Source organism: Oryctolagus cuniculus, chromosome 10, assembly GCF_964237555.1.
Source record: "Oryctolagus cuniculus chromosome 10, mOryCun1.1, whole genome shotgun sequence".
Lineage (NCBI taxonomy): Eukaryota > Metazoa > Chordata > Mammalia > Lagomorpha > Leporidae > Oryctolagus > Oryctolagus cuniculus.
The window spans coordinates 105,263,571-105,287,532 of NC_091441.1; the positions used below are offsets into that span (position 1 = coordinate 105,263,571).

The 23,962-nt window shown below is 61.5% G+C and overlaps 3 protein-coding genes across 10 annotated transcripts in view; 2 read left to right on the top strand and 1 right to left on the bottom strand.

Annotated features, from left to right (window-relative positions):
* Nucleotides 1-8,242, top strand: part of CCDC13 (coiled-coil domain containing 13) — a 49,376-nt gene extending 41,134 nt beyond the window's left edge. For 2 of the 3 annotated variants that reach the window (XM_008260244.4, XM_008260245.4), the window contains 3 exons: nt 1,197-1,333; nt 3,294-3,367; nt 3,879-8,242. In XM_008260244.4, coding sequence (XP_008258466.1) covers nt 1,197-1,333; nt 3,294-3,367; nt 3,879-4,121 — 454 coding nt within the window. In that variant the 3' untranslated portion in view covers nt 4,122-8,242. Of the gene's footprint in view, nt 1-1,196; nt 1,334-3,293; nt 3,406-3,878 lie in introns of all 3 variants that reach the window. The other variant, XM_002713056.5, reaches the window with a different exon arrangement.
* A 146-nt stretch (nt 8,243-8,388) lies between these two features.
* Nucleotides 8,389-17,312, top strand: HHATL (hedgehog acyltransferase like). Of its 6 annotated transcripts, XM_070050968.1 has the most exons (13): nt 9,492-9,717; nt 11,027-11,133; nt 11,311-11,429; nt 11,753-11,820; nt 12,245-12,358; nt 12,465-12,659; nt 13,042-13,251; nt 13,710-13,881; nt 14,174-14,318; nt 14,412-14,447; nt 16,163-16,364; nt 16,765-16,906; nt 17,113-17,312. In XM_070050968.1, exons 3-13 carry the CDS (start codon nt 11,324-11,326, stop codon nt 17,235-17,237), a joined length of 1,515 nt encoding a protein of 504 aa, XP_069907069.1. In that variant the 5' UTR covers nt 9,492-9,717; nt 11,027-11,133; nt 11,311-11,323; the 3' UTR covers nt 17,238-17,312. The 6 variants fall into 6 exon arrangements, with proteins under 6 accessions (XP_002713097.2, XP_051707795.1, XP_069907070.1 ...); XM_002713051.5 differs by lacking the exon at nt 11,027-11,133 and having other exon boundaries at nt 8,389-9,717; XM_070050969.1 differs by lacking the exon at nt 11,027-11,133 and having other exon boundaries at nt 9,470-9,679.
* On the bottom strand, nt 15,259-23,045 carry KLHL40 (kelch like family member 40). Its single transcript, XM_002713054.5, has 6 exons — nt 21,783-23,045; nt 20,448-20,608; nt 20,128-20,235; nt 19,842-20,027; nt 18,388-18,534; nt 15,259-18,021 (listed from the first exon to the last, which is right to left on the bottom strand). Exons 1-6 carry the CDS (start codon nt 22,950-22,952, stop codon nt 17,910-17,912), a joined length of 1,884 nt encoding a protein of 627 aa, XP_002713100.2. The 5' UTR covers nt 22,953-23,045; the 3' UTR covers nt 15,259-17,909.
* Nucleotides 23,046-23,962: the final 917 nt, after the last annotated feature.

Genomic DNA, 23,962 nt, shown 5'->3' on the forward strand with positions numbered 1-23,962 from the left:
AATAGCAGGTCTTCTGTGAACTTGTGACGGGCATATCAGAGGGAAAACACTAAGCATAAAAGTAGCCACCAACCCCTGGAGAAGCACATCGTTTATTAAGGAAGGAAATGCCGTCATTCATGCACTCCGCGTCCCAGCGCTGAATAGTCGTCCTAATACCCGCGCTGGGGTGGACAGGACTGGGTGCCGTGTCCCTTGTTCCCAGCTGTTGCACCTGTGGGTGCTTTAGGGCACACAGCAAAAAGGGGTTTTGCAGATACAGTTCTTGTTATGGACCCTAAAATAGGAAGATTATCCTGGATTAGCGGGTGGGCCCAATCTAATCACTTGATCCCTTAAAAGCAGAGAAATTTCAGAGAGATGCCATGTAAGAGGTCAGAGAGACTCAAAGCATGCTCAGGGTCTCCAGCTGGCTTTGAAGGAAGGACAGCCACCAGGAGCTGACCAACAGCCCCCCAGAAACAGGGGCCGTGGTCCTTCCACTACCTCAGACTGGGTTCTGCAAAACCCGGAACGGGCCTGGGAGCAGCCTGGCCCCCAGAACCTCCAGATAAGAGCCCAAGTCAGCTGACACCTTGAGTTTGGCTTGTGGAACCCGGAGCAGAGAAACCGAAGAGCCTGCCAGGCCCCTGACCTGCGGATCAGTGAGAGAACAGCTCGGCATTGTTCTCCGCTGCTGAATCTGTGCTTGTTTGCTGCAGCTGCAATGGCAGAGACGCCCTCGAAAATCGATTCAGCCAGAAAGAGCAGAGGCAGTTCTGCTTGGCAGGAGAGAGCGCTTCACTAAAATAAAACTAAATTCTCATGTTGCATGACAGGAAATCAAAAGATTATATTTAAGCCTTAGAAGAGGAAAAACCCAACAAAACATAGACGCATACGCGTCTGTAGAAAGATGGCAGTGAATATTCAAAGAAAACAACGAAAAGCATCCTAATAGCTGGTTCGGGACAGCAGGGACTGGGAGTGGTGGGGCTTGGGGGCAGCTGCCGAGGTTTTCGTCTGACGCCTTGTAGGGTGCAGGGGGCACTGTTAGGTTTCTGAAAGCACGCGTGGTGTGACTACGTGGTGTGACAGGTCCCATCGCCACCCACGTGGGATGTGCCCACCTGTCCACCCAACCTGAGCAGCTGGGAGCGGGGCTGCCCCTGGCGGCCAAGGGTGAGGCAGCCCTCAGCTCCGCTCTCTGTGCCCAGGGTGGAAGAGAGCAACAGCAAGCTCCTGGAGTCTGAGAGGAAGCTGCAGGGGGAGCGGCTGCGCACCGTGCTGCTGGAGCAACACCTGGAGAAGCTGCGCCTGGAGCCAGGGCGGGCGGCCCCCAAGGGCAGGACAGGTAGGGGCCAGGGCCCCGGGCCGGCCCTGCTGATGATGGAGGGGCCCTCCCCGCACCATTTGGCCTCTTGGAGGGAAGCGCGGGAAGTGGAGCTCCCATCAGGGAGGCGCCTGCCCACCCTTCACCTCTTTCCCCTGCCTCCCAGTCAGAGCTAGGGAGCCCTGAATGCCCTCAGCCACCTTCCCCTGTGCCCCACCCCAGCCCCCAGCCCCCAGTCCTCAGGTCCTCAGGAGAGCGGGTCTGGGGGCAGTGGCTGAAATGAGAGAGCAAGTCCGCTTTTGCCTCCCGCAGTGGCCTGGCTCATCTAAGCAGGGCTAAAGTCCTCATGGGCTGGGGACCCCCGACCCCCACTCCTCTGTCTTGTAGCCCCGCCATCCTCCCCACACTGCCTCCACCTCGTGGCCTTAAGACGGCTGCTCCATACCTTTTAGGGGAACACGTGTCCCCTCAGCCCCTGCCCCACTGACCAGCCCCAGGCACAGAGCACAGGCAGCCATCCGGAGCTGCAATTGGGGACCCTGTCCTTAGTTGAGAGACCCATCCATCTAAAACTGCATGCACAGGTGCATGCTCCAGACCTGCAGCCTCAGCGCCTCGTGGGCTGGGGCGAGCTGCCGATGCGGGATCCCAGGGCCAGAGGGATTCCTGGGATAGCTGGTGCCCAGGGAGGAAGACGGCAGCATGGAGCACCTAGGCTTCCCTCCCTCTCTGTGAGGTGCCCAGCCCACCCCTGCAGGCTCTGGATGGAGGAACGACCATTTGGCCCTGCACTGTCTCTCAACTCCCCAGCACCCCACAGCCGAGGACACTCAGGCCCCTGTTCCCTGAGTTGGGACAGTACCGAGGGACATACCAGCACCAGGGCACCAGGGTCCTCAGTGCCCCCTGCTCACTCCCAGGACTCCAGGGGCTTTCTGGGGGTCCAGGTGGGGAGGAGACCCCAGGCTTAGCCCTGCGGGCCCCCTTGGGCCCATGGGAACAGGTTCTCTAGGCTCACTCACCTCCAACCCGGAAGAGCTAAGCCATGGCAGGAAAATCCCCCTGCTCCTGCCTGGGCGGTGGGGGCACCTGCCTGAGAGACAGTGTCCGTGTGGCTCTGCTGCCTGTGCTGTGACACAACACTGCCCTCCCCCAGCCCCCAGCCTAATTCAGTCCCCCGCAGTGGACACCTGAGCAGACCGGGGTGGAGGTGGGGGGAGAGGGAAAGTCTCTGAAGGAGGAACCAGCGTAAGGGCACTGTGGTGGCAGCTTAGCGGAAGGCTTGCCTGAGGCTGGAGGCGGGGATGCAGAATTCCCAGTGTGCAGAGGTGACTGCGTTCAGGCCTCCCGGTGCTCTAGAGGCAGCAGGTGCAGCCCTCGATGTGCGGAGAGGAGACCAGCTCTGAGAGGCTGATGGCTGAGCAGGGGCCTGACAGCCAGGTCTGCTGCTGCTGGGGGTTTCCTCCTGGCCACTGCAGCACCGAGGGCCATTTTGGCACAGACGTTTCCTGACACCAAGATGTAGCTCAAACTCCCCACCAGCCGGGCTTTGCCTTCTTTTCTGGGTCCCCCAGGCTGGGGACTGGCGGTTGGACCCAGTGGTACAAGGGCATCAGGGGCGGTGATGGCCTAGACAGGGACTCAGCCTGCAGGCCAGACTTCAGGCCAACCGGCTCCTCTTGGTAGAAACAAATTTCCTGCAACTTGGAGGTTGTGAAGGTGGAGACAGTGAGGCGAGGGGCCACCTCGGAACAGAGCAGGCAGAGCCAGGGCTGGAGCAGAGGCCAAAGCTGTGGTTGGGAGAGTGCAGAGCAGGCACCCGGGAGGGCTTCTGGAGGGAGGCAGCCCTCGCCGTACCCCCTTGAGGAGGCGCCATGGTTCACCAAGCGGAGGAGCAGGAAGTGAGCAAGTGGGGAGGGGAAGGAGGACACTGCACAGAGCTGTGGCCTCATCACACAAAGTGCCTTCTGCTGCCCCACAGGTCGGCCAACCTCCAGCACCAGGCAAAACTGGACAGGAAGCGAGAAGGACCCACCCTTGGCCCAGCTCTCCCAGGTGCCTGTGGAATCCCAGATGGAGGAGCTGACCACCAGGTGCTCCCTGCCCCTCCTTCCTAAGAGGGTGGGGGCACTCGGATGGGCAGAGGCACAGCACCCTTCCCTCCTGCACCTTGACTTCTGTTTGCCCATAAGGCTGATGCCAGGGGGTCCTGGGATCTAGGCATTCAGAGGGCAGAGGGGCCCAGGACCCTGCTGAAACTGTGGTCCCAAGAGGCGTTTCATTGAGCACGGGCTGCTGACCGCACTTGTGTCACTTGGTCAAGCCTTTTGCAGTCAAGGTCAGCGAGGGGAAGGGGGAACCTCTGCTCATCCTTGGGACATCCTTGAAGCAGCTGACATCATGGGGAGCTGCTGGGTGCCAGGCCCAGGGCTGTGGGTGAGCCCAGAGAGGACTCCCACATGGTATCCCTCAAGCATCCGTGGGAGGAGGGGGTGGGCCAGACAGAACCCCCACCCACGTGGCTGCCAGCAGGAGCCACACTGAGCCCTGTCTCCACATGGTCCAGGCTGGCCATCCAGGAGGAAGAGAACAAAATGCTGAAGGCTGCCCTGGGCAGTGCCCTGCGGGGAAAGGAGGAGGACTTCCGCATGTACCACGAGACCCTGGGCCAGGTGAAAGGGGTCTTCTTGCAGGCCCTGCGGCAGCAGAAGGTGGACAAGCACTAGGCTGGCGGCCCAGCGTCAGCCCAGCCGAGCAAGACAGGGCTCAGTGTCCCTGCCAGGACGCCAACTCCAGGCGCCCAGCTTAGCCACTTCTCCCAGAAGGTGGACGAGCACTAGGCTGGCGGCCCAGCATCAGCCCAGCTGACCAGGACGGGGCTCAGTGTGAGGGCTCCGTCCGTGCCAGGACGCCAGCCCCAGGCACCCGGCTCAGCCACTTCTCCCAGAAGGTGGACATGCACTAGGCTGGTGGCCCAGCATCGGCCCAGCTGACCAGGACGGGGCTCAGTGTAAGGGCTCCATCCACACCAGGAAGCCAGCCCTGGAATCCAGCTCAGCCACTTCTCCCAGAAGGGTCCTGGGTCCTGGGTCCCCCTAGGCCCACATGACTCCACCCATGCAGGAGAGCCTTCATTGCGCCAGGCTGGGTGCAGGCCCCAGGCCACCCAGCCCAACTGTCCCCCTCGCCAGTGCATCCTCCATACCTGCCCCAGCTAAACCCGTGGCCATCCCCAGCCGCACAGACTCAGTGTCACGCTCTCCACCACCTGGCCGGCCTGCTCCTTGGGTGCAGACCTTGGACTTGTAATAATTCCCGTTTCCGCCCTCAGTGCAGCTCCCGGTGAGTAAGCGTCTGCTGTGGAAACCTGGCCGTGTCTAGTGCGCTCCTAACCCAGGGGGCTGCCACCCTGCTCTGGGAGCAGTGGAGCACATCACTCGGGACAGCTGTGCCGGCCCCACTGCCTATTCCCGAGGGGCCGTGGCTGGTGGGTGCTGGCGGCAGAGGGCAGAGGTGGGCTGGGCTGAAGCTTTGGGCAGGGGTTCCAGGTGCTCCCTCGCATGGTATTGTCTCAGTGTTCCTCCCTCGCATGGCAGGCTGGGAGGGCTGCTATAAGGAGTCCTCTTGGTGACTGTTCAGTCTCCCCCCAACCCTGTGGCTGCAGTGCCGGTCAGGGGTACCCCCAAGGAAGATCACCCATAGCCATACACCCTGGCCCCACCAGGTGCACACACAGGCCCCCAGGGAGATGCAGCCACACACAAGCACCTCGGTTCAGGAGTGAGCAGCTGTGCCTGTGCGACCACATCACCTCCACACAGCCCACACAGCCCACACAGCAGACACGGGTACGCTCAGTTATGGGTGTGGGCACACACTGCCACACATGAGGACACACACATGCAGGTGCACATACTGTGACAGCCTCCTGGGATGCTGTCTGCTCAGGCCTTTCTCCAGTGCAGGGGCTGTGGGGGACAACAGTGGTGCTGACCCCACTCCCCCCAGCACACACACAGGAGCCTTGACCCTGCCTGGTGATGCGATCTGGAGGCCCCGCAGCAGAGGGGGCCATTCTGATGGGTTCTCAGGGCTCCAGGAAGGGAGGGTTTAATCTTCAGTTCCTGGTGAGGGGAACAGGCCAAGCAGGGAGCCAGAGAGGAGTGAGGCGGCCTATGCTTGGGGGTGGGGTGGGGTGTGACAGTCCATCAGGCAGAGTGATTCAGCACTTTCTACAGGAGCTGAGGAGCCCCAGAGGCTGACTTGAGTGTGGGCCGCAGGTTCTGATCCCCAGTGGATTCCCTGGGAGTGAGAAGCAGGCATTGTCCAGAGGGTCACCTCAGAAATGCAGACCCACACCCTGACCACTCCGGACTAGTTCTGTCGCCCTCCCCGGCTCAGGGCCAGGGCGGTGTGCAGAGGGAGCATCCGGTTGTAGAGTCTGTGCAGGTGCCTCAAACAGATCGCCTTCCCCACTCACCAGCACGTGGCCTTGGGCAACTACGGAGCCGCCACATGCTCAGTCCACACGCTGGGGGCAGTAAGAGACCTCCCTCAGAGGGCTGTCCACGGTGTCCAAGAAGAACCCGAAGGCGTTCAGCTAACTGTTCGCTTGCTGTTCACTTCTGTGCAAGGAACGTGTGTCCCTGGACTGACTGCATCCCACACCAAGGAAGCAGGATCGGCGTAAGCAGGGGTGGGGGATTGGGTGTGGATGTGGGCACTGTAACCCTAGTCCAAGCATCTTACACAAAGCAGTCTGGGCGCTCAGCCCTTGCTTAGGCCAGCCACGGGCACAGGGACGAGTGTTTCAGTTTACAGAATCTGCAGGCAACCTTGAGGGCTGTTTTGTGGAGCTGTGCCTGTGGGCCCGGTTGCATATGTGAGCACCTGCCCCCAGCACTCAGGCTTGGTTAGACCCAGTCGGCTGCATTCCCTTATTAGAACCTTCTTCAGGTTTCATTGAGTTCAGGAGTGCCAAGTGCTTGGAGCAGTTGCTGGCACACAGCAAGCACTCAATAAATGTTCGCACTCCGTATCCCCTCTATTGGTTCCACAAATACTTCTTTGAGCAGCTCCTCTGCCACAGCTACGGTGGTGCCAAAGAGGCAGCTATGGCCTCTAATCTCTAGGAACTCCCAGCCTGGCCAGGGAGACAGAGCTGGGGGCAAATCTGACTCTCTCCCTCTTTTCAGGGAGCTCCCAGCCTGGTCAGACAGATCTGGGGAACAGGGGGCCATGGTGGGGCCGAGGGCTGGAGGAAGGAGACAAGGACAGGCTGCCGCACCACAGAGCCACCTCCAGGGCCCCAGATCTGGGTGGGGAGGAGGCTGTTAGGGACCCATGTGTCCACGTCTCCACGAGGTCCAGGAGAACCCAGGAGAAGGAGGGGTTGACAGAGGGAGGACTGGAAGCCTGAGGGATCTACCCCAAGCAGGCCAGGCAGAGTGTAGAGCAGCCTGGTCCGTGCAGGCTGTGCCCATGGTCTCCCCTACCCAGCCCCCCCTGTTCCCAGGACTCGGAGGATGCCCTCCCACTCCTGCAGGCAGGGGGGCTGGATAAGAAGACCAAGGGCCTGTCCAGAGCCACAGCGCAGTGGGGGAGGAGGGGAGGTGTAGGACCTGTGGAAGGTCAAGGGGCGGGGACAAGTAAAGAGGCAGGTGGTGGAGTGGCCTCTCCCTGGTCACACCCCGGGCAGGTGCTGCAGGTCTGGGTGCTCAGGTTGCAGCACTGACAGTGAGACCTGGTTGAGCTGTGAGTGTGGTCTGGCCACTGTCCCCAAGGGCTCAGGTCGACTCCAACACATTCCATTACCACAAGGCCCCGCCCAACTCCTCTGGGCCTCCCACATCCACCAGTGAGCTCACAGTAAGTCCCCAGCACAAAGAAGTCTCCGCCCACCTTTCTCTGCAGGTGTGTTCCACACATGACCTCTAGCCCAGTCCTTGAGGCCTGCATGGACACCAAGCACCCTGTACACAGAGCCTGATAGCACACACACACACACACAAAAAAAACACATGTCGCAACCATACATACATGCAGACCCTTGTACAATCACAGCTACACAACAGTACACACCAACCAGTACAACACACAATTGCACACACACACACAGGATACTTTTCCAGATTTACTTTGAGGTACAAACAATTAAAAATTAAAATATGAGGAAGGACCTGAGGTTTAAGAGAATGGGCACCTCTCCATTCCACGCCCTTACCTAGCTTTCCCCGGTGGGTTTTGTGGCATTTGGGAAGTTCACCCCAACCTTGGGCTTATCTGAGCCCGGCCAGCTTCTTGCTGTGTGGGCTGGCTGTGCCAGATGCCTTCCCCTCTGACACCCCTTCCACGGGGTGCTGTGGCCTTGGGCTGGGACCCCCCAAGCCCTATTGCCCTCGGCAGATGTTGGAACCCCTGTAGGCCCCACTGTGCAGGGCCCACGTGGGGAACATCCCTGCAGTGTGTCCTGCCTCCGGACCGCTGGAGTCAGGGTCAGGGTCAGCCTCGCTGCACAATTCCGTGAATCAGGCCCTTGTCCTGGAGTGAGTCACTAGGTCCCTCCAGGAACTCAGTGAGGCCGGGGCCGGCAGTACGTCCATTTTACAGATGAGGATCTGGGACTGCAAGAAGTGGATCACACCAGCCAGGCGGAGCTCTGGCTCAGGTCAGTTGGCCGAACCTGTGCCCTTAACCTAGGCTAAAGCACACTGCCTGCTGCCCTGAGCCCTTGTCCTGAGCCTCATGACAGCCAGCACGGGCTGGTCTCAGCCTGTACCTGGTGTGGGTGAGCTGGGTTCTCGCCCACCTGAGCTGCTGCGGCTGACCCAGCTACTTCACCTCTTGTGCCTCAGTTGCCTCTTCTGCCAAGTGAGGAGGATGGGAACACTCACTGTGCATTGTGGTAACATTAAAGAGTTAACCCATGTACACCCCGGCTGCTATGATGAACTTCCTCCAACAACCGAACAAACATCGACTCCAAGACCTCCCCCTCCAGGAAGCCCTCCCTATCCCCCAGTGGCTTGGGTGCCTCCCCTGATGCTGGCCTCTAAAGCCCAGGAGTCCGACCACAGCCCTAACCCGGCCGACACGGCTGTTCATGCTTCTCAGGGCCAGGCCTCAGGGACACCGGCCTCTGTGCCTGTCACTTGGAGTGTGTGCATTAGGGTGTCCTTGCTGCTTCCTCCGGGCCAGCATGTCTCATACTTGGGAGGAAGTCCACTGCCCAGGGGCCAATCCTGTCCCCTTCCCAGGTCTTGCCCAGGTCCTGGAAGCAGCACCTTCTTCCCCCATCCTCAGCTGAACCCAGGGTGGGGCTTTGGGATCTGCAGGGGTGCCAGGAGCTGTCCTGTGGCAGGCTCCAGGGTCTCCTCCTCCCACCTCTCCCCAAGCACATCCATGGACAGGACCCAGAGCTGTGGCAGAAGCACATACTGCTTGCCCAGACTCAGGAGGGTCTTTCCCCAAAGGGAACCTAGAAGAGGGTCCTGACCTCTGGGAGGGAGGGTCCTCAGGACATTGTACCCTATCAGGTTCCCAAAGTGGGAGCTCTGCCCCATTCTCCAAAGCCCCAGGTGGTCAGAGACATTTCTGTCTTCCTGTTTGCCTCCACTCTGCCATGGAGAGGACACCAGTCCCTCAAGGATCCACAAGCCTTGCCAAGTGACCCTCCTGGCACCCCCCCCCCCCATCAGGATAACATCCCATGGAGCAGGCCTGGGGGGCGGGCCCTCCAGTCCCAAGGCCACTCCAATTCCAGTCCCACCAGGCAAGTCAGGCCTCCCCAGGTACAGATGCCGAGCTGGCCGGGATAGATGAAAAGGACCAGGGCAGGGCCCTTGGGAGGGCACCTGTAGAGGTAGGGGCTGGAGCCCAGAGCCAGACGGGCAGGATGCCTGCATTTGTGGCATGCGACGTGTGCTGGGGCACAGCTTATAAACCTAGAGTGGCTGACAGGACCACCAGGAAGTCTTCCTGGAAGAGGGGAGTCCTGCCTAGCCGTGAGAGAGAGGGACAGGCTCTTTAGGCGCCAGGGGAGGCAGGTGAGGTGAGGCCCAGGTGTCCCTGCCTGAGCCTATGCCATCGTCCCCTCCCTTTCCCCAGCCTCCCTACCCCCCATCCTCCCTGCGGCTCCCTGCGGCCAGCAGCGCTCCCTGCAGCACTCGGCTCCGCTCCACACAGCTCAGCTCCACTCCAGGAAGGCCACCTCCTCCCTGCCCTCCTCCCCCCCTCCTCCTGCTGTCACCACTCACCGCTCATCGTCTCAAGGGGGTGGGGACCCCAGGGCTGGACACACCCCACCGTGGCCCCAGAGCTCAGCCGGTCGACGGACGCAAGGTCGGACACAGGACCCCGGAGCCTGAGGTGGGCAGTGTGCCAGGGTCCCTCGCAGCCTCCTCAAGGTCAGTGCCGGCTGGAGATGCAGCCACTCCGGGGGGCCTGGAGATCTGCGGGGCCCGCACCAGGCCCCTCATCCCAGATCTCGGGCCCCAAAGTGTGCCTTACCCCAGGGGCACCTGAGCTAGGCAGGACCAGGGGAGAGGGGTGCCCCCTGCATCTGTCGGCCGGCCGGGTCTGAGGGTCCATCAGGAGAGGCCCCAGGCTGGGGGCCGGCTCCTCACGGAGGCCTCGCTGGGGACACCCTGCGCCGGCCATAGGGAGCTAAAATTGGAAAGTGGCGAGTGGGAGGCAGCTGACAAAGCTCTTTCGCGGGCTCTTTGCCGTGCTCCGGTTTCAAGCTCCTGCTCCATTAACCTGATCCCCGGGGCCTCCCTACCCCCACCTGGCTGGTGAGGAGGTATCGTAGCCCTCAGGCTGGTAGCCCCCTGGCCTGGGCAGGGGTAGAGGTGCCCTTTCCCATCTGAGACTTCAGAGGGGCTCCTTGGGACCACTGTACCTGAAGGGAGGCAGACGGGAGCCTGTCCCAGGCTCGCTCTGGGGCTGTGACCAGCTCCTACCCCTCTCTGGCCCATGACCAACCAGTCCCTATACTGGGGAGAATGTTGGGGTCCTGGGCCAGTGGGCCGTAGGACTTGCAAGGGACATTTGGGACAGGACCTGTGGTGGGAGACACACTAGCCACCTCTTGGCTCAGCCCAGCCCAAGAAGGCACCTAGACACATCCCTCCCAAATGCCCCGGTCTGTCTGTCCCCGTCAGTCCCTAAGAAAGACCTTAGGCCAGGCTAGAGCAGGGTGGTAAGGGCATCGGTGCTAGCTGAGGACCGGAGTGGCCTAGCAGGACTCCTGGGAACAAGCGAGGCCCTGTGGGAGGGAGTGGCTGAGCTCCCCCTGGGCCTGATACCCATCAGCACCTTGGACAGCAGCCAGGGCCCTCCAGCTGCCCCGCCTGGCCCTGCCTGGCCCCACACCCGCCACTCCAGGACGCCTCCTCAAATAGCACAGCCTCCAGGCGGCTCAGGGCCTGAATACACAGTGTGGTCTGGGACATAGGCAAGGACCCGAGATGCGGCAGGCTGGGGCTCAGGGGCTTGCGAGGAAATGGAGGACAGAGAGAAGCTGACTGAGACGATGTGGCCTTGGTGCTACAGTGGGGACCTGGGGAGCCTACAGGGTCTCAGGGCAGGAAGAGCAACATAGGGAGGAGTAAGAGAAGGGCTCGGAGCTGAAGGAGGCTCGCCGAGGGGTGTGAGAACCCTGACGGAGCTAACAAATTAGGTTTCTCCTTGTGGGGGTCACGGGGGCCTGGGCAGGAGCCGCTGCGGCAGAGGGAGGGGACCAGCCCCTCTGAAAGTGTGACGTCAATGAGGATGAGCAAGGCAGGCTGCGAGTGAAGACTCTGCTTTCAAGAGCCTTGAGTGTAAGGGAGCAGGGCAGCAATTGGGATGGGGCAGTGGGGGGGGTGGCCTGGAGGAGTGGGGGGCACAAGGTCCCCCAGGGGTAGGTGGAGCAAGCAGTCTCTCCAGAGTGGGGGCCATGAGGTGCGGCTAGGCAGGGCTGGAGGCTGCAGCGCCCTCACCCAGTGTGTCTCCCCCAGCCCCTCCCAGGCTATGGGTGTCAAGACAGCATTGCCAGCAGCGGAGCTGGGTCTCTACTCCCTGGTGGTGAGTGGCGCCCTGGCCTACGCGGGCAGAGGTCTCCTTGATGCTTCACAAGGTAACAGCTGGGCCCCAGGGGCACGGGGCGGGAACTTTCTTCCTTTAGGGGCCTGGGAAGGTGCAGTTCAGGGACACCAAGAAGCAGAGACACTGATAGAGACGTGAACAGGGCCATACATGCACACACACACACATGCCACACCTGCACACGCACACATGTGCATACTCACACCTAATCCCAGACACACTGTGAGATTCAGGGAAAAGCAGAGGCAGGGCGAGAGACCCATCCAGGTTCACTGCCCCTCACCTGAGTGTGCCTGGGGGCAGGAGGGGAGGGGGTGTAGAGGGCCCCTCCCTGAGGTCATGCTGTGTTCTCAGATGGGGCTCACAGGAAGGCCTTCCGGGAGTCTGTGCGACCCGGCTGGGAGTACATTGGCCGCAAGATGGTAGGTCCCCCATGGCCTGACCCCGGCACACCTCTCCGCTCCTAAATCCTCCCCATTACCCACTATCCCAGACACTCTCTGGCTTGTGCCTCAGCTTCCCCACTGGCCCCTCGCATGTCCTCTGGGGACATCAAAGTTGCCCAGGCTCTGCTCATTCAGGAATTGGGCTCCATTAAGTCCACATGTTCATTGGGTGGAATAACGCAGGAGTGAGGAACATCAGGCAGATGTGCTGAGCCGAGGGGCAGGGAAGCCCACCTGCCTGCCCTTGTTCCTCTCCAGCTATCAGCCTGGGGTACGCCCCAGAAAGGGGACCTGCAGCCACTGTTTTTGTCGAACACATGAGAAGGGGGGGTGCGAGGGCTAGGAGGGTGCCAGCCCTTCCTGCCCCTTCTCCACCCTAACCTGACTTGGACGCCCCCAGGATGTGGCTGACTTTGAGTGGGTGATGTGGTTCACCTCCTTCCGCAACGTCATCGTCTTTGCCCTCTCGGGACACGTGCTCTTTGCTAAACTCTGCACCATGGTTGCCCCCCAGGTGAGCTTACTTGTGTGGCCCAGCTCCTCCTGAACCATCCAGGGGCCCCACCCCACACCCCCTATTTGCATGGAGGGGCAAACTGAAACCTCCTCCCCACCCACAGCTCCGCTCCTGGATGTATGCTGTTTACGGGGTCCTGGCCGTGTTGGGCACAATGGGCCCTTGGTACCTGCTGCTGCTGCTGGGCCACTGCGTGGGCCTCTATGTGGCCTCACTGTTGGGCCAGCCTTGGCTCTGTCTCGGCCTTGGCCTGGCCAGCCTGGCCTCCTTCAAGGTGGACCCTCTAATCTCTTGGCAGGTGTGTACTGGGGCACTGCAGGGGTGGAGGGTACTGGGAGAGAACCCCAAATCTCTCACATCATCCAAAGCCCTTGCCTCCCAAGTGTCTCCACATGCATCCTTCACCTGTCCCAAGGGGGAAACTCCCACACCATCACCTGAGCCATCTTGAAGCCTTTCAGAATGCCCTGCCCACAGATGGTCACCTGCATGGGGGGACCTGTCCAGTTTGTCCCCTGCTCTGTCGCAAAGCTGGGTGGAGCAATGGCCGATGTTAACCAGCTCTGGGAGAGAAGGGAGGAGCAGGCTGGGCCCCTGCGGGAAGCTGGGGGCGGGGTGGGGGCACTCTTCCCAGACAGGAGGCGCCCTGGTGAGCGGCTGGCCTGTTCTTTCCCCTCCAGAGCGGGTTTGTAACAGGCACTTTTGATCTTCAAGAGGTGCTGTTTCACGGGGGCAGCGGCTTCACAGTACTGCGCTGTACCAGCTTTGCGCTGGAGAGCTGCGCCCACCCTGAGCGCCGCTACTCCCTGGCCGACCTGCTCAAGTACAACTTCTACCTGCCTTTCTTCTTCTTTGGGCCCATCATGACCTTCGACCGCTTCCACGCCCAGGTGAGGGACACTCTGTGGGCTCCCAGAACAGAGCTGGCTGACTCTCCCTTTTCACATAAGGGCTCCCGGCTCAGGTGGAACCCCCCCACCATGGCAGACTGGACCCCTCCTCAGCATGACACCAGGGTGACACCAGGTCTCCCCTCCCACCCCATGTTCATTGTCAGACAGGAATCACAGGGTGGAGACATGGCTCCTCCCTCAGACAGGACTCCCAGGCCATAGATACTCCCCTCCCACTCAAACAGGGCTCTCAAGATAAAAGGGATCTCCCCTAGCTCTGGACCCCTCCTAGGACCTATATCTCCACCTTCAGGCTGGACTCTTGGATGAAGCTGTGTCTCCTCCCACCCCGGGTCAGGTAGTCACTCTCCACTCAGACAGGGCTCCAGCAGCCCAGTCTGCCTCCCCTCTCAGACACCTGGCATCTCACTTTCCACCCCACCCCCACCAACCAGGTGAACCAGGTGGAGCCCGTGAGGCCTGAGGGCGAGCTGTGGCGCATCCAGGTCCAGGCAGGCCTCAGCGTGGTGGCCATCGTGGCCGTGGACATCTTCTTCCACTTCTTCTACATCCTCACCATCCCCAGTGACCTCAAGTTTGCCAACCGCCTCTCAGACAGTGCCCTAGGTGGGTCTCCCAGAGCAGAGACGGGGACAGAAAGACCTCTGCACTCCCACTGTGTCCCACAGCACCTGGCAAAGTGGGGTGGGGGGAGGGACTTATTCTAGGGGTGTGGCTTTGTCCCACATCCTTCCCCCCTTCACCAGTCACAGCTCATCTCCACAACCAAGATGGGGTCAGACAGGGTCTCCATGGGGTCCCTGAAGGACCAGGACTCCTCAGCACATTCCCAGGGTTTGGGGGTTGGGTGGGGAAGCCACAATGACGCAAGCCAGGCAGTGACGGCGCCCGTCCCCAGCCGGCCTGGCCTATTCGAACCTGGTGTACGACTGGGTGAAGTCAGCCGTCCTCTTTGGCGTCGTCAACACTGTGGCACGTCTGGACCACCTGGACCCGCCACAGCCTCCCAAGTGCATCACTGCTCTCTACGTCTTCGGGGAAACGTATGTCCCTGTGGGCCGGGTGGGGGACTTGCCCCGGGGGATCTCCACCACCCCTCAGCCCTGGGATTCACACCTACCTGCTCTCCCCAACAGGCACTTCGACCGGGGCATCAACGACTGGCTTTGCAAGTGAGTCGGGGTGGCTGTGGGGAGGGTCCCAGCCTTCCTGCTAGCTGTCTGAGCAGGGCAGTACCAGAGATGGCTCCGTGGTTCTAGAATTCACTCCTCAGCCGGAAGAAGCAAGGAGGGCAGTGAGGGGGTCATGGCAGAATTCTAGGGGGAAGACTTGGGTGAGGGGAGAGATACCGCAGGTTAGGAGGGGTGGTTTCTAGAGTGGGGTCGGGTTCGAGATGTCCACTTGGAACCTGGGAATCACTCTGGTGGAGATTCAGGGAGGGTCAGGGGTCAGAGGAGCCTGGGCATCCTGAGGGTGGTCTTGAGGCCATGGGAGTGTATATGTTCTAAGGAGAGAGCAGAGCAAGGACCACAGAGGTGGCCAAGACTGGGTCTGCAAGGACTCTGGTTGGAGGGAGAAGGAAGAGCCAGCAGAAGGGGTGGATGGAGTGGTCAGGGGAGCAGAACTAGGGTCAAGGCCATATGATACCGGGGAAGCCAAGAGAAGACCAAGAAGGCATGGAGGGGACAACGGCAGCAGACGGGGAGTGGGGGAAGGGAGGAGGCAGGGCTTTGAGGTTATTTATAAATGACGACTCATCAGAATGAAGCCTGTGGAGGATGGTGCTTTTGTGGGGATCACAAGACCCATGGGGCTGAAGAACTGAAGCCAGGGGGCCGGGGGGCGCTGAGCAAGAATTGAATTTCAAGGGGTGAGGAAGTCGGGGTGTGGCCATGGGAGGAGGTGGCTGAGGTGGTGTGGAGAAGCCACGGGAAACGGAGAAGGTCATGAACAGTGAAGCCAGTCACTCAGCAGACCTCCCACTGAACTCATGAAACCAGTGTTTATTGAGCACCCACTGTGTGCCAGGCATGGTGCACCGAACATGGCAAAGACCCTGCACTCATGGAGCTTACAGTCTAGTGGGGGAGAAGGAGGCCATGAACAGTAAACAAGCATAAGTAACTTAAGACAGGGTGATGGAACAGAAGGTGGTAGAAGCCTCTTTTGCTGGGGTCTGAGGATGGCAGCTTCTAGCCACAGTGAAAAGGACAATGTATTCTAATTGTAACGGGGAGCTACTGGGGAGAGGGTTGCATCATGGAAGTGATGTGACCAGAACTACACCCTTAAAAGGCCCCTCTGGCCGCTCTGCAGGGAAGGGACCGTAGGGCAGAGCACGTGCGAGGCTCTTGCAATGAGATGATTTCCTGGGCTGGGGTGATGGTGGAGGTGGTGGGCAGTGCTCAGGACAGAGAGGAGCCAATAGAGTTTGCTGGCTTGGATGTGGCTGACAAGCGAAACTGACGATCCAAGATGGCGCCACGGCTTACAGTCTGGGCAACTGAATGGGTGGGGATACCTCCAGCTGCACCAGAGAGGGCGTGGTTTGGGGCAGGGTTGGGGGAATGAGTCACTCAGTATCGGTACACCACTGGACGTAGGGCTCAGGAGAGAAACTGGAGATCATCGGTATAGAGACAGTACTCGGGGTCTTGGGTCTGGATGACATCACTTGGGGAGCACAAGAGCATTGCTAGAGAAGATACAAGATCCAAGGCCAAACCCTCCACAACGTGAAGTTGGGTAGAGGAAGAGGAGGAGCAGTCAGCCAGTGGCAGGATTGTCGAATGTCCCCAGAGGGGTGCCTCTCTGGGGGTGCCCTCTGCCTTTCTGGTCCTGCCCTGCCCCCGACGCCCATAGGCCCCCGCTCCCACTCCTCCTGCAGGTATGTGTATGACCACATTGGCGGGGAGCACTCTGCGGTGATCCCAGAGCTGGGAGCCTCAGTGGCCACGTTTGCCATCACCACTCTGTGGCTTGGGCCTTGTGACATCGTCTACCTGTGGTCATTCCTGAACTGCTTTGGCCTCAACTTTGAGCTCTGGGTGCAGAAACTGGCAGAGCAGAGGCCCCTGGCAGGAATCGAGGTGAGCTGGGATGGCCTCGGGCTGGGCTGGGCTGGGTCATGGAGGGCGCGGCCCTGCTGCTTTCTGTAGCTGCCTACCACACTTGGCCCCCAGTCCAGAACGCTCTCACTGCTCCTCTCCTAGCTGTCAGGGAAATGGCTTGCCCTGTAGGAATCTGGTCCTCCCTACCTTCATGGGTCAGGCCCAACACACTCAGGCCCTGTGGTGTCGACTGAGCCTCATCCTCTTGCTGGCCTCAGTTTCCCCAAATTTAACAATAATGGAGAGAGGGCCCGGGACTCCCAGAGACCAAGGCATATCCCCTGGACTTGAGTGGCCATGTGGACAAGGCCACTGACCAACTGTGTCCACTTTCCTCTGGGCCTCTTGCTCCACCCCCTGCACCCTCTGGACTGGGCAGGCCCGTCTGTCGGAGCAGATGTCCCGTCGGGTCCGGGCCATCTTTGGGGCCATGAACTTCTGGGCCATCATCATGTACAACCTTGTGAGCCTGAACAGCCTGGAGTTCACAGAGTTGGTCACCCGGCGCCTGCTACTCACAGGTGAGAGACTAAAGTGCAGAGACCCCGAACGTGCTGGGTTTCCCACCCAACGGACTGTGACCCCCTTAAAGGTCCCCATACCCCGTCCCCACCACCAGGGACTCAGCAGGGAGGCTGAGCCACATCAGGGGAGGGGTGGGAAGAGAAGAGTCACGGAGGCTACACTGCTGCTCGGGGCACTGGTGACCGCCGCCTCCCCCACACAGGGTTCCCCCAGACCACGCTGGCCATCTTGTTTGTCACCTACTGTGGTGTCCAGCTGGTGAAGGAGCGTGAGCGAACCCTGGCCCTGGAGGAGGAGCAGAGCCAGGACAAAGAGAAGCTGGAGTAGGTGGGAGGGGGCGGGGGCCGGGCTGCACTCAGCTAGACGGGGCGGACCGAGACAATAAAGGACTTTTCTACCACAGTCTGGCTGCTCCCTGCCCCTCCCCCAGCAGTCTCCTGGTTCTCTGTCCACACTGCACGGGAGCTGGAGGTCCTAGGGCCCCCTACAGAGTGTGGAGGGGACACCGGAGGGCAGAGGCCACAACAGCAGAACCTCGAAGTCCTGCGGCACCTGCCCCACCCCCACCACCCTGGTAACTGACTCAGGATCAGGAGCCCCCTCTACCCCCTTCCAGACTCTGAGCTGCTGGCTCTTTTATTCTTCATGAAGGAGAAGCACCCCCACTGCTGGGTGTGCTTGGTGGGGACACGCCCATCAGACAGATAAGGAGACTGAGTCCGGGGGAAGCTTTACCTGCGCACACAGCCAGGCCAGGCCAGGATGCAGCGTGGGCATCTCCTTATGGTTCTGGCTCATTGGACAGGAAGACCTCCAGGGTGGGGCGGGGGGAGGGATATGGCCACCTTGGACAAACCTTGGATTTCTCCCCCCAGTCTGGCTAAAGCAGTCCTGGGATCTGGGTGGGCCCAGGCCCCCTCCAGCTTCCTCCTTGGAGCCCCCACAAGGCCAGACCCGGGGATGGGGGGGTGCGTGCTTGGTTCAGGCCCTCCAGGCTGCTCACATCTTGGTCAGACGCAGCACGTTGAGCCGCACGGGCAGGAAGGTGGCGCCGGCAGCGTAGGGGATCTCCCGCAGGACACCCTCCCACTTCTTCTCTTCCTCGTTATACCTGCGGGAGGGGGCTGGGTCAGCTGCATCCGCAGCAGGCAGGGGTGGCTGGGTGCCCTTGGGCCCGTCTCCAGGAAGTGTCCTGGCCTCAGCTCTCCCTCCGGACCACACGCTCAGAAGCAAGGGGAGCGGAAGGCAGACCCGGAGGCTGTGTGGGCCCGGGCCCTCCGCTGAGCTCCTGCAGGGAATGGCAGCCAAACCACAGGCCCAGGCAGCCCAGGCAGGCAGCCTACAGCTCCCTTCCCCAGGACCCACCAGGAAGAGCAGTCAGCTCTGCCCCCGGGCACGTGCCAGGCGCCCTGCTCCGGGCCACCGTGCTGTGCTCGCTTTGCTCACGATCCCTCACTCGCCTTGGGGCCCGGCTCACCTCCAGATGTCGTTGAGTTCTGTGGGCACCAGCTCTCCAGACTCGGTCTCCAGCGTGGCGAAGCCGCCGATGGCGTAGAGGGTGCCTCCCAGGCTGACCAGGCTGAGCGAGCTGCGCTCCTGCGGGAAAGCCTCGAAGGGCGTCCACCTGAGGGGACGGGACACGCTGCATCACCCAGGGGCCTCGGCCAGCCCAGCCGTGTCCCTGCCGCCCGAGTGTGTCCCCCGGCTTCCACGTCCCAGACTCCCACGTCCCAGCACCACGCTCTGCGCTCTTCCCCTTCCCTGCACCCTGACCTCCCTCCCCAGCCTCCTGCTCCTCCCCTTTCACTTCCTTGTCCCCTGACGTTCCATCTGACCTGCCCACGGACCCTCGGTGTCCCTGCTTCTCTCCTGGGCTAACTCCCGCCCCAGCATTGCCCCCCTTCAGAGGCCACGTGAGCCCCTGGCCCCTTGCACTGCTGCCCTATCCCTCCTCTGTCTCAGTGCCCAGTTGCTCTCCCGGTGGGCCCGCACCCCTGGTTCCTGCGGGTGGACATTCCTCCGAAGCAGCTCTGAGTTCCCTACCGACCACGCACCGCTGCTGGTGACCTTTCTGCACCCCCGCCTCTCCTGCCTGACCTCCTCAGACCCCTTCCTGGAGGCTGGATCTGCCCCCAAGGCCCCCTCAGTCTCAGTATCACCTTGGGGCGGGGGTAATCAGAAAGACTGTCGGGTCCACCCCAGATGTGAAAATCAGACGCTGTACCTGAGCGTGGTCCTGGGACATTCGTGTGCACATCACAGCAGGAGAAGCTCCAGCCCCAGGCTCCAGTGCATCCCCCAGTCCCGTCCCTGCTGAGCCCCTAACTCGAGGCCTCCATCCCTCTTGCCACAGCCACACCCTGGCCTCCCTGCCTCCTGGGGAACCCTCATCTGCCCTCTACATCAGCTGCCATGAGGCACGAAACAGAGAGAGGAGCCCAGCACCCATTTCATTAACCCCAGGATAAGGTGCTTCAGGCCTCCTGGACGCCTCTCCAGCCCCCACACCCACCGTGCCTCCTCCCTTCCCCCTGCATCATCCAACCCGTCTAACAGCCTCTCTTCCAGTGGGCCCTGCCTCCCTCCCGCCCCCAACCACCTTGGAGCCAAATTTCCTTGGCCTGTCCCACTGTGCTCAGCCCACTTTTCCCTTCCTGATGTCCCAAGCTGGGCAGCTTCTGTGGGGTCCACCTCTGTAGCCCAGTTATCATGCCACACCGCCTGGCATGAGACCCTGCAATGAGGAGCCTGGTGTCCCCCCACCCACTTCCCTGACCTGGTGTGGGAAGTTCCCTCCCCACCTGCCTGCAGATCAGGGACTGTGGCTGTGGCTCCTGCCAGGGCAAACACAGAGAAGACAAAACACAGAGGGGACGGACATGAGCTCAAAGTCACACAGCTCTCAGGGAGAGGTCAGGGGCAGCCGCCTACTTGTTGTCTGCGATGTTGTACACCTCGGCAGAACTGGTCAGCCCAGTGTCAGTGACCCCAGCTGCCACAAAAATGCGACCGTCGTGGACAGTGGCCCCAAAGAGTGAGCGGGCAGTCTGCATGGGTGCCAGCTCCTTCCACTCGAATTTTTTGGGGTCATAGACGCACATCTTGTTCAGACACTTCCTGTTGGAGGCAGGGGGAGCGGGAGTGAGTGGAGGAAGGCAGGAGCAGAGCCGCCTCCCAGGGCTCCTGTAGCCGCACACTCACCCTGGCTGAGCCTCACCTGTCTGCGCCTTTGCCACCGATGACATAGACAAGATCCATATGGGACAGCACCGCATGGCCGTACACCACGTAGGGCAGAGGGTCCGACTCGCCCCACTTGAATGACCTGGAGGGGCAGGAGGGGGCAGGCTCAGGCACTTGTTCGGTGGTTTGCTGTCTCTGCATTCACCCCCATACGCAATGCAGGTTTGGGGTAGAACTATCCCTCCCTCCCTCCCGGCTGCCCACCCCTTCCCAGTCCCACCCATGGTCCACGACCTCCTGGCCCCTGCCAGGTCCCCAACCTGCCCCCAGGGCCCAGCGGCGGCCCCCACTCACAGCCTGTCGTAGCACAAGACTGAGTCCAGGCTACGCTCGCCATCCTTCAGCTCTCGGCCGCCCACCACGTAGATGGAATTCACAGCCTCTCCCAGGCCAAAGAGACAGCGCGGCGAGGGCAACGGCGGCATCCCCAGCCATTCTGAGTCCAGGTGGTCAAACTGCAGGCCAGACGTGCAGTCAGCTTCAGTCCCTGGTCCGACCCCATCCTGCCACCCAAGCTCCTTGCCTCCTGGTAGGGCCAGCACAGCCTAGAGGTGGTCCCTGGAGAGAGTACCTCTCCCACCATTAAAGCACAGTGACGGGGCACCCTGGCCCAGACTGAAGGGGGCGCTGTGGAGGGAGGTCCAGCTCTGGCTTTGGCCTCTTCCCCTCTGCAGCGTCCCACCAGGGTCTGCTGGCCCCTGCTCTCCACTATGTCCCTGACAACCTACAGGGTGCAGCCCTGGGCACCTCCGCAGCCTTGGTGGAGACACCGGGGGCTCACCTTCTGGGGTGGTTTTCTAAGAGCTGACGGCTGTGCCGATAAGCATGTAAAAGCATTGCTTAACCTTCCAATAAACCTATCAAGCGAGAAGAATATCCCCACTTAACAAAGAGGCAGAGAGAATAAACAAGGCGCTCCCATTGCTGGCGGAGCCACCCCCACCCCCCCCCCTGATCCACTGGCAAGGCCGGCACCACGCTGCCGTGCACCCCTCGTGCTGGGCGGGCCTCACTGAGTCCAGTGTTCGCCAGGCTCGTTCCTGCCCCCGGTCCTTGCTCACCACTTCCACCTTCCCCTTCAGAGAGTCCACCAGACAGGCAAGCCCACCAGACACGGCAAGCCCAGCACCTATCTCTGCCTGCTGAGATCCCACAGTCGCACCCCCAACTTGGTCAGGGCACTTTGCTCTGCTGGTCTTCCCTGGGTGTTCCGCAGTTGCCTTGGCCGCACAGTGGGGGGACCGGGCAGGATGGGCCTTTTGTCTGGGATGCTCTGTCCCAGGTCCCGTCCTAGCCCCAACATGCTAACACTGACCTTGCTCTTCCTCCTCACTATGCCTGCTCCCAACGCCCTTGGGCAGAGCCAGGGCTTCCAGCATGTTCCAAGGAGGGGCTCACATGCCCCCGGGAATGCACACACACCAAAGCCACGCAGCTCTTCGGCAGCTGCCTATAACCTTCTGTAACCTTCAGGCCAAAGGCTGTCTATCAACATCCCATCACCCTAGACCCGGAGACCTTGCCCAAGTGGCCCCAGCCTCCTCCTGGGCCCCAAAGTTTCGTCCCGCCCGGCTCTCCCAGTGCCCAGAGCTCAGCACTAACTGGTCCCTCCCAAGGCTGGCCAGGCACCTGCAGGAAGTACGCGCTCATGGGGTCCTCCTTGTTGTCCTCGTTGTAGAAAAGGCCTCCGGCCACGAAGACCTGGTTCTCCTTGGTCACCAGGCTGACGTGGTTCTTGGGGATCTGGGTGGAGAGGGAGGCACAGTAGCACTCGTTGGCTGCCGGGTCGTAGGCCACGGCGCCTTCCTCGCTGATCATGAAGATGAGGTCTTGCAGGAACATGCCGAAGCGCAGCGTGTCATTGAGGATCCCCGGAAGGACGCGTTCCTCCTCTTCCTCCTCCTCCTCCTCCGCCTTGGTGTCGCCGGCACCCTTGCCGGCCTCCTTCGCGCCGGCGGCCTCCTTCCCCTTCTCCGTCTTCTTCTTCTTCTTGCGCAGCGTGGTGAGGCGGCCCTCGTGCGCGTCCTTCACCATTTGCACCTTGCGCAGCAGCTCGGGCTGCGCGCGAACGAGGGGGTGGCGCTCCACGCGGCTCTCCAGGAAGGCGCGCGGCAGCAGGCGGCAGCGCACGCTCTCGAAGACGGTGGGCAGCGCGCGCTGGCGCTCGGCCTGCGCCTCGGCGTCGCCGCTGGCCGCCCAGCGCATCACCGCCTCGAACACCGCCTCTTCCTTCTCCACGTTGAGGCCGTCGCTGGAGATGATGGCGATGAGCTCGTCGGCCGAGAGCCCCAGGAAGTCGGCGTCGCGCGCCACGAGCGTGAAGCGCGCGCAGATGAAGTCGCGCGCGGCCACGGCCAGGCGTGCGCAGTCGAGCAGGAGGCCCAGGCGGAAGACGGCCAGGCAGTTGGCGAGGCACAAGCGCTTCTGCAGGAAGGAAACGCAGATGGTGAAGATGGACGGGATCTGGAAGCGGTGTGCCGCGGCGAACAGGTCCTGCACGCTCGCCTCGTCCAGCGCGATCTCCGACGTGTACAGGTAGTGCAGCACCTGGGCCACCACGTCCGGGGACACCTCCTCCAGCCGCAGCTCGCCCGCGCGCTCCGGCTCGGCCAGGAAGCGCGCCCGGAAGTAGGGGCTGCAGGCGGCCAGCACCAGGCGGTGGCACGGGAACTCGCGCTCGCCGGCACGCACCACGCAGTCCAGGAACTTGCCGTGGTCCAGCATGTCTTTGAGCCCGTCCTGCAGGAGCGTCTGCTGGTACAGCCGCTGCTCCTCTGCCTGTTCCAGGCCCAGCGCCATGGTGGGGGGCGTAAGGGGTCGCAACCGGGCCGGGGCACTCCTCTCTAAAAGAGCGCTGCTCTCCTGCCCCGGGGCGTGCTCAGACTGCGCAGTTGTCTCCCGGGCTATATATAGAGGCGGCCCGGGCCCTGTAAGGCGAGCTGCCCGGCCTCCCGCACATGACGCACGGCAGACAGCTGGGCAGAGGCCCCCTCCCAGGGCAGCGTTGACGAGCCCCCGGGGCTCATGGGATGGGGGTGGGGTGTCTGGGCCTTCCCCCAAAAAGGGGGCCTCCCTCTGGACTCCTTGGGCTAGTGATGGTCTGGGTCTGGGAGACCCCCCAGACCCAGAAGGGGGAGTCTCAGGAGACTTCTTCCGGGGTCTCCTTCCTTCGTGCCTCGTGGACCTATCTGCCAGGCCGCCCCCCCCCCTCCCGACTTCCTCCCTGGGGTTACAGCCGGCTCCAGCCACCCCTGTGTTCAGTATACATGGCATTCCTGCACAGTGAACTTAGACATGGCATACACTCTTGGGCCTTGCTGCCCACCTGTAAGATAGGAAGAGGTTTTCCTGATTCTGCCTGGCCTCTGAGACCCCCCTTCTTGCAAGACAGCCCTTAGGTAAACAAGGGGCTCCTGGGGCAGGGCTTATCTCAGCGCAGCCTCAGTTTCCCCCGTACACAGTGAGGAGGAAGAGGAGTCAGACTCTGCTGAGGTTGAGATGCAGGAGGACAGTGTTAGAGGCGTGTCCTGTGCTAAGGCCTCAGGCGTTCTAGAAAGCTCATTTCCAGGGATTCTGTTGTTGGAGGTGCTGGACCCCAGGGCATTCACGCTCTAGGGAAGCCACATTCCGAATGCTAGTGTTCAAAAAGTAACACCCTAGGAGTTGCATAGTTGAAGACTTTCACTGCCTGGCCACATTGTTCTTGGTCCATACTAGGCGTGGTCTGAGCCTGCCTGGCCTCTGGGACCCTCCACCTTGTCTTCCATCTAAGGGGTCTGGCTCAAAGCCCACCCTACTCTGGACTCCTG

What these genes read in the sequence shown, in the direction of transcription:
- HHATL (XM_051851835.2), top strand. Translation starts at nt 9,392, where the DNA reads ATGCCATCGTCCCCTCCCTTTCCCCAGCCTCCCTACCCCCCATCCTCC. An exon ending in TCCCTCGCAGCCTCCTCAAG is followed by an intron (nt 9,718 to 11,310) that starts GTCAGTGCCGGC and finishes TGTCTCCCCCAG; the next exon opens with CCCCTCCCAGGCTATGGGTG. An exon ending in ATCAACGACTGGCTTTGCAA is followed by an intron (nt 14,448 to 16,162) that starts GTGAGTCGGGGT and finishes CTCCTCCTGCAG; the next exon opens with GTATGTGTATGACCACATTG.
- KLHL40 (XM_002713054.5), bottom strand. Translation starts at nt 22,952, where the DNA reads ATGGCGCTGGGCCTGGAACAGGCAGAGGAGCAGCGGCTGTACCAGCAG. An exon ending in TACAACATCGCAGACAACAA is followed by an intron (nt 18,535 to 19,841) that starts GTAGGCGGCTGC and finishes CCGTCCCCTCAG; the next exon opens with GTGGACGCCCTTCGAGGCTT. An exon ending in GAACTCAACGACATCTGGAG is followed by an intron (nt 18,022 to 18,387) that starts GTGAGCCGGGCC and finishes CCCCTCCCGCAG; the next exon opens with GTATAACGAGGAAGAGAAGA.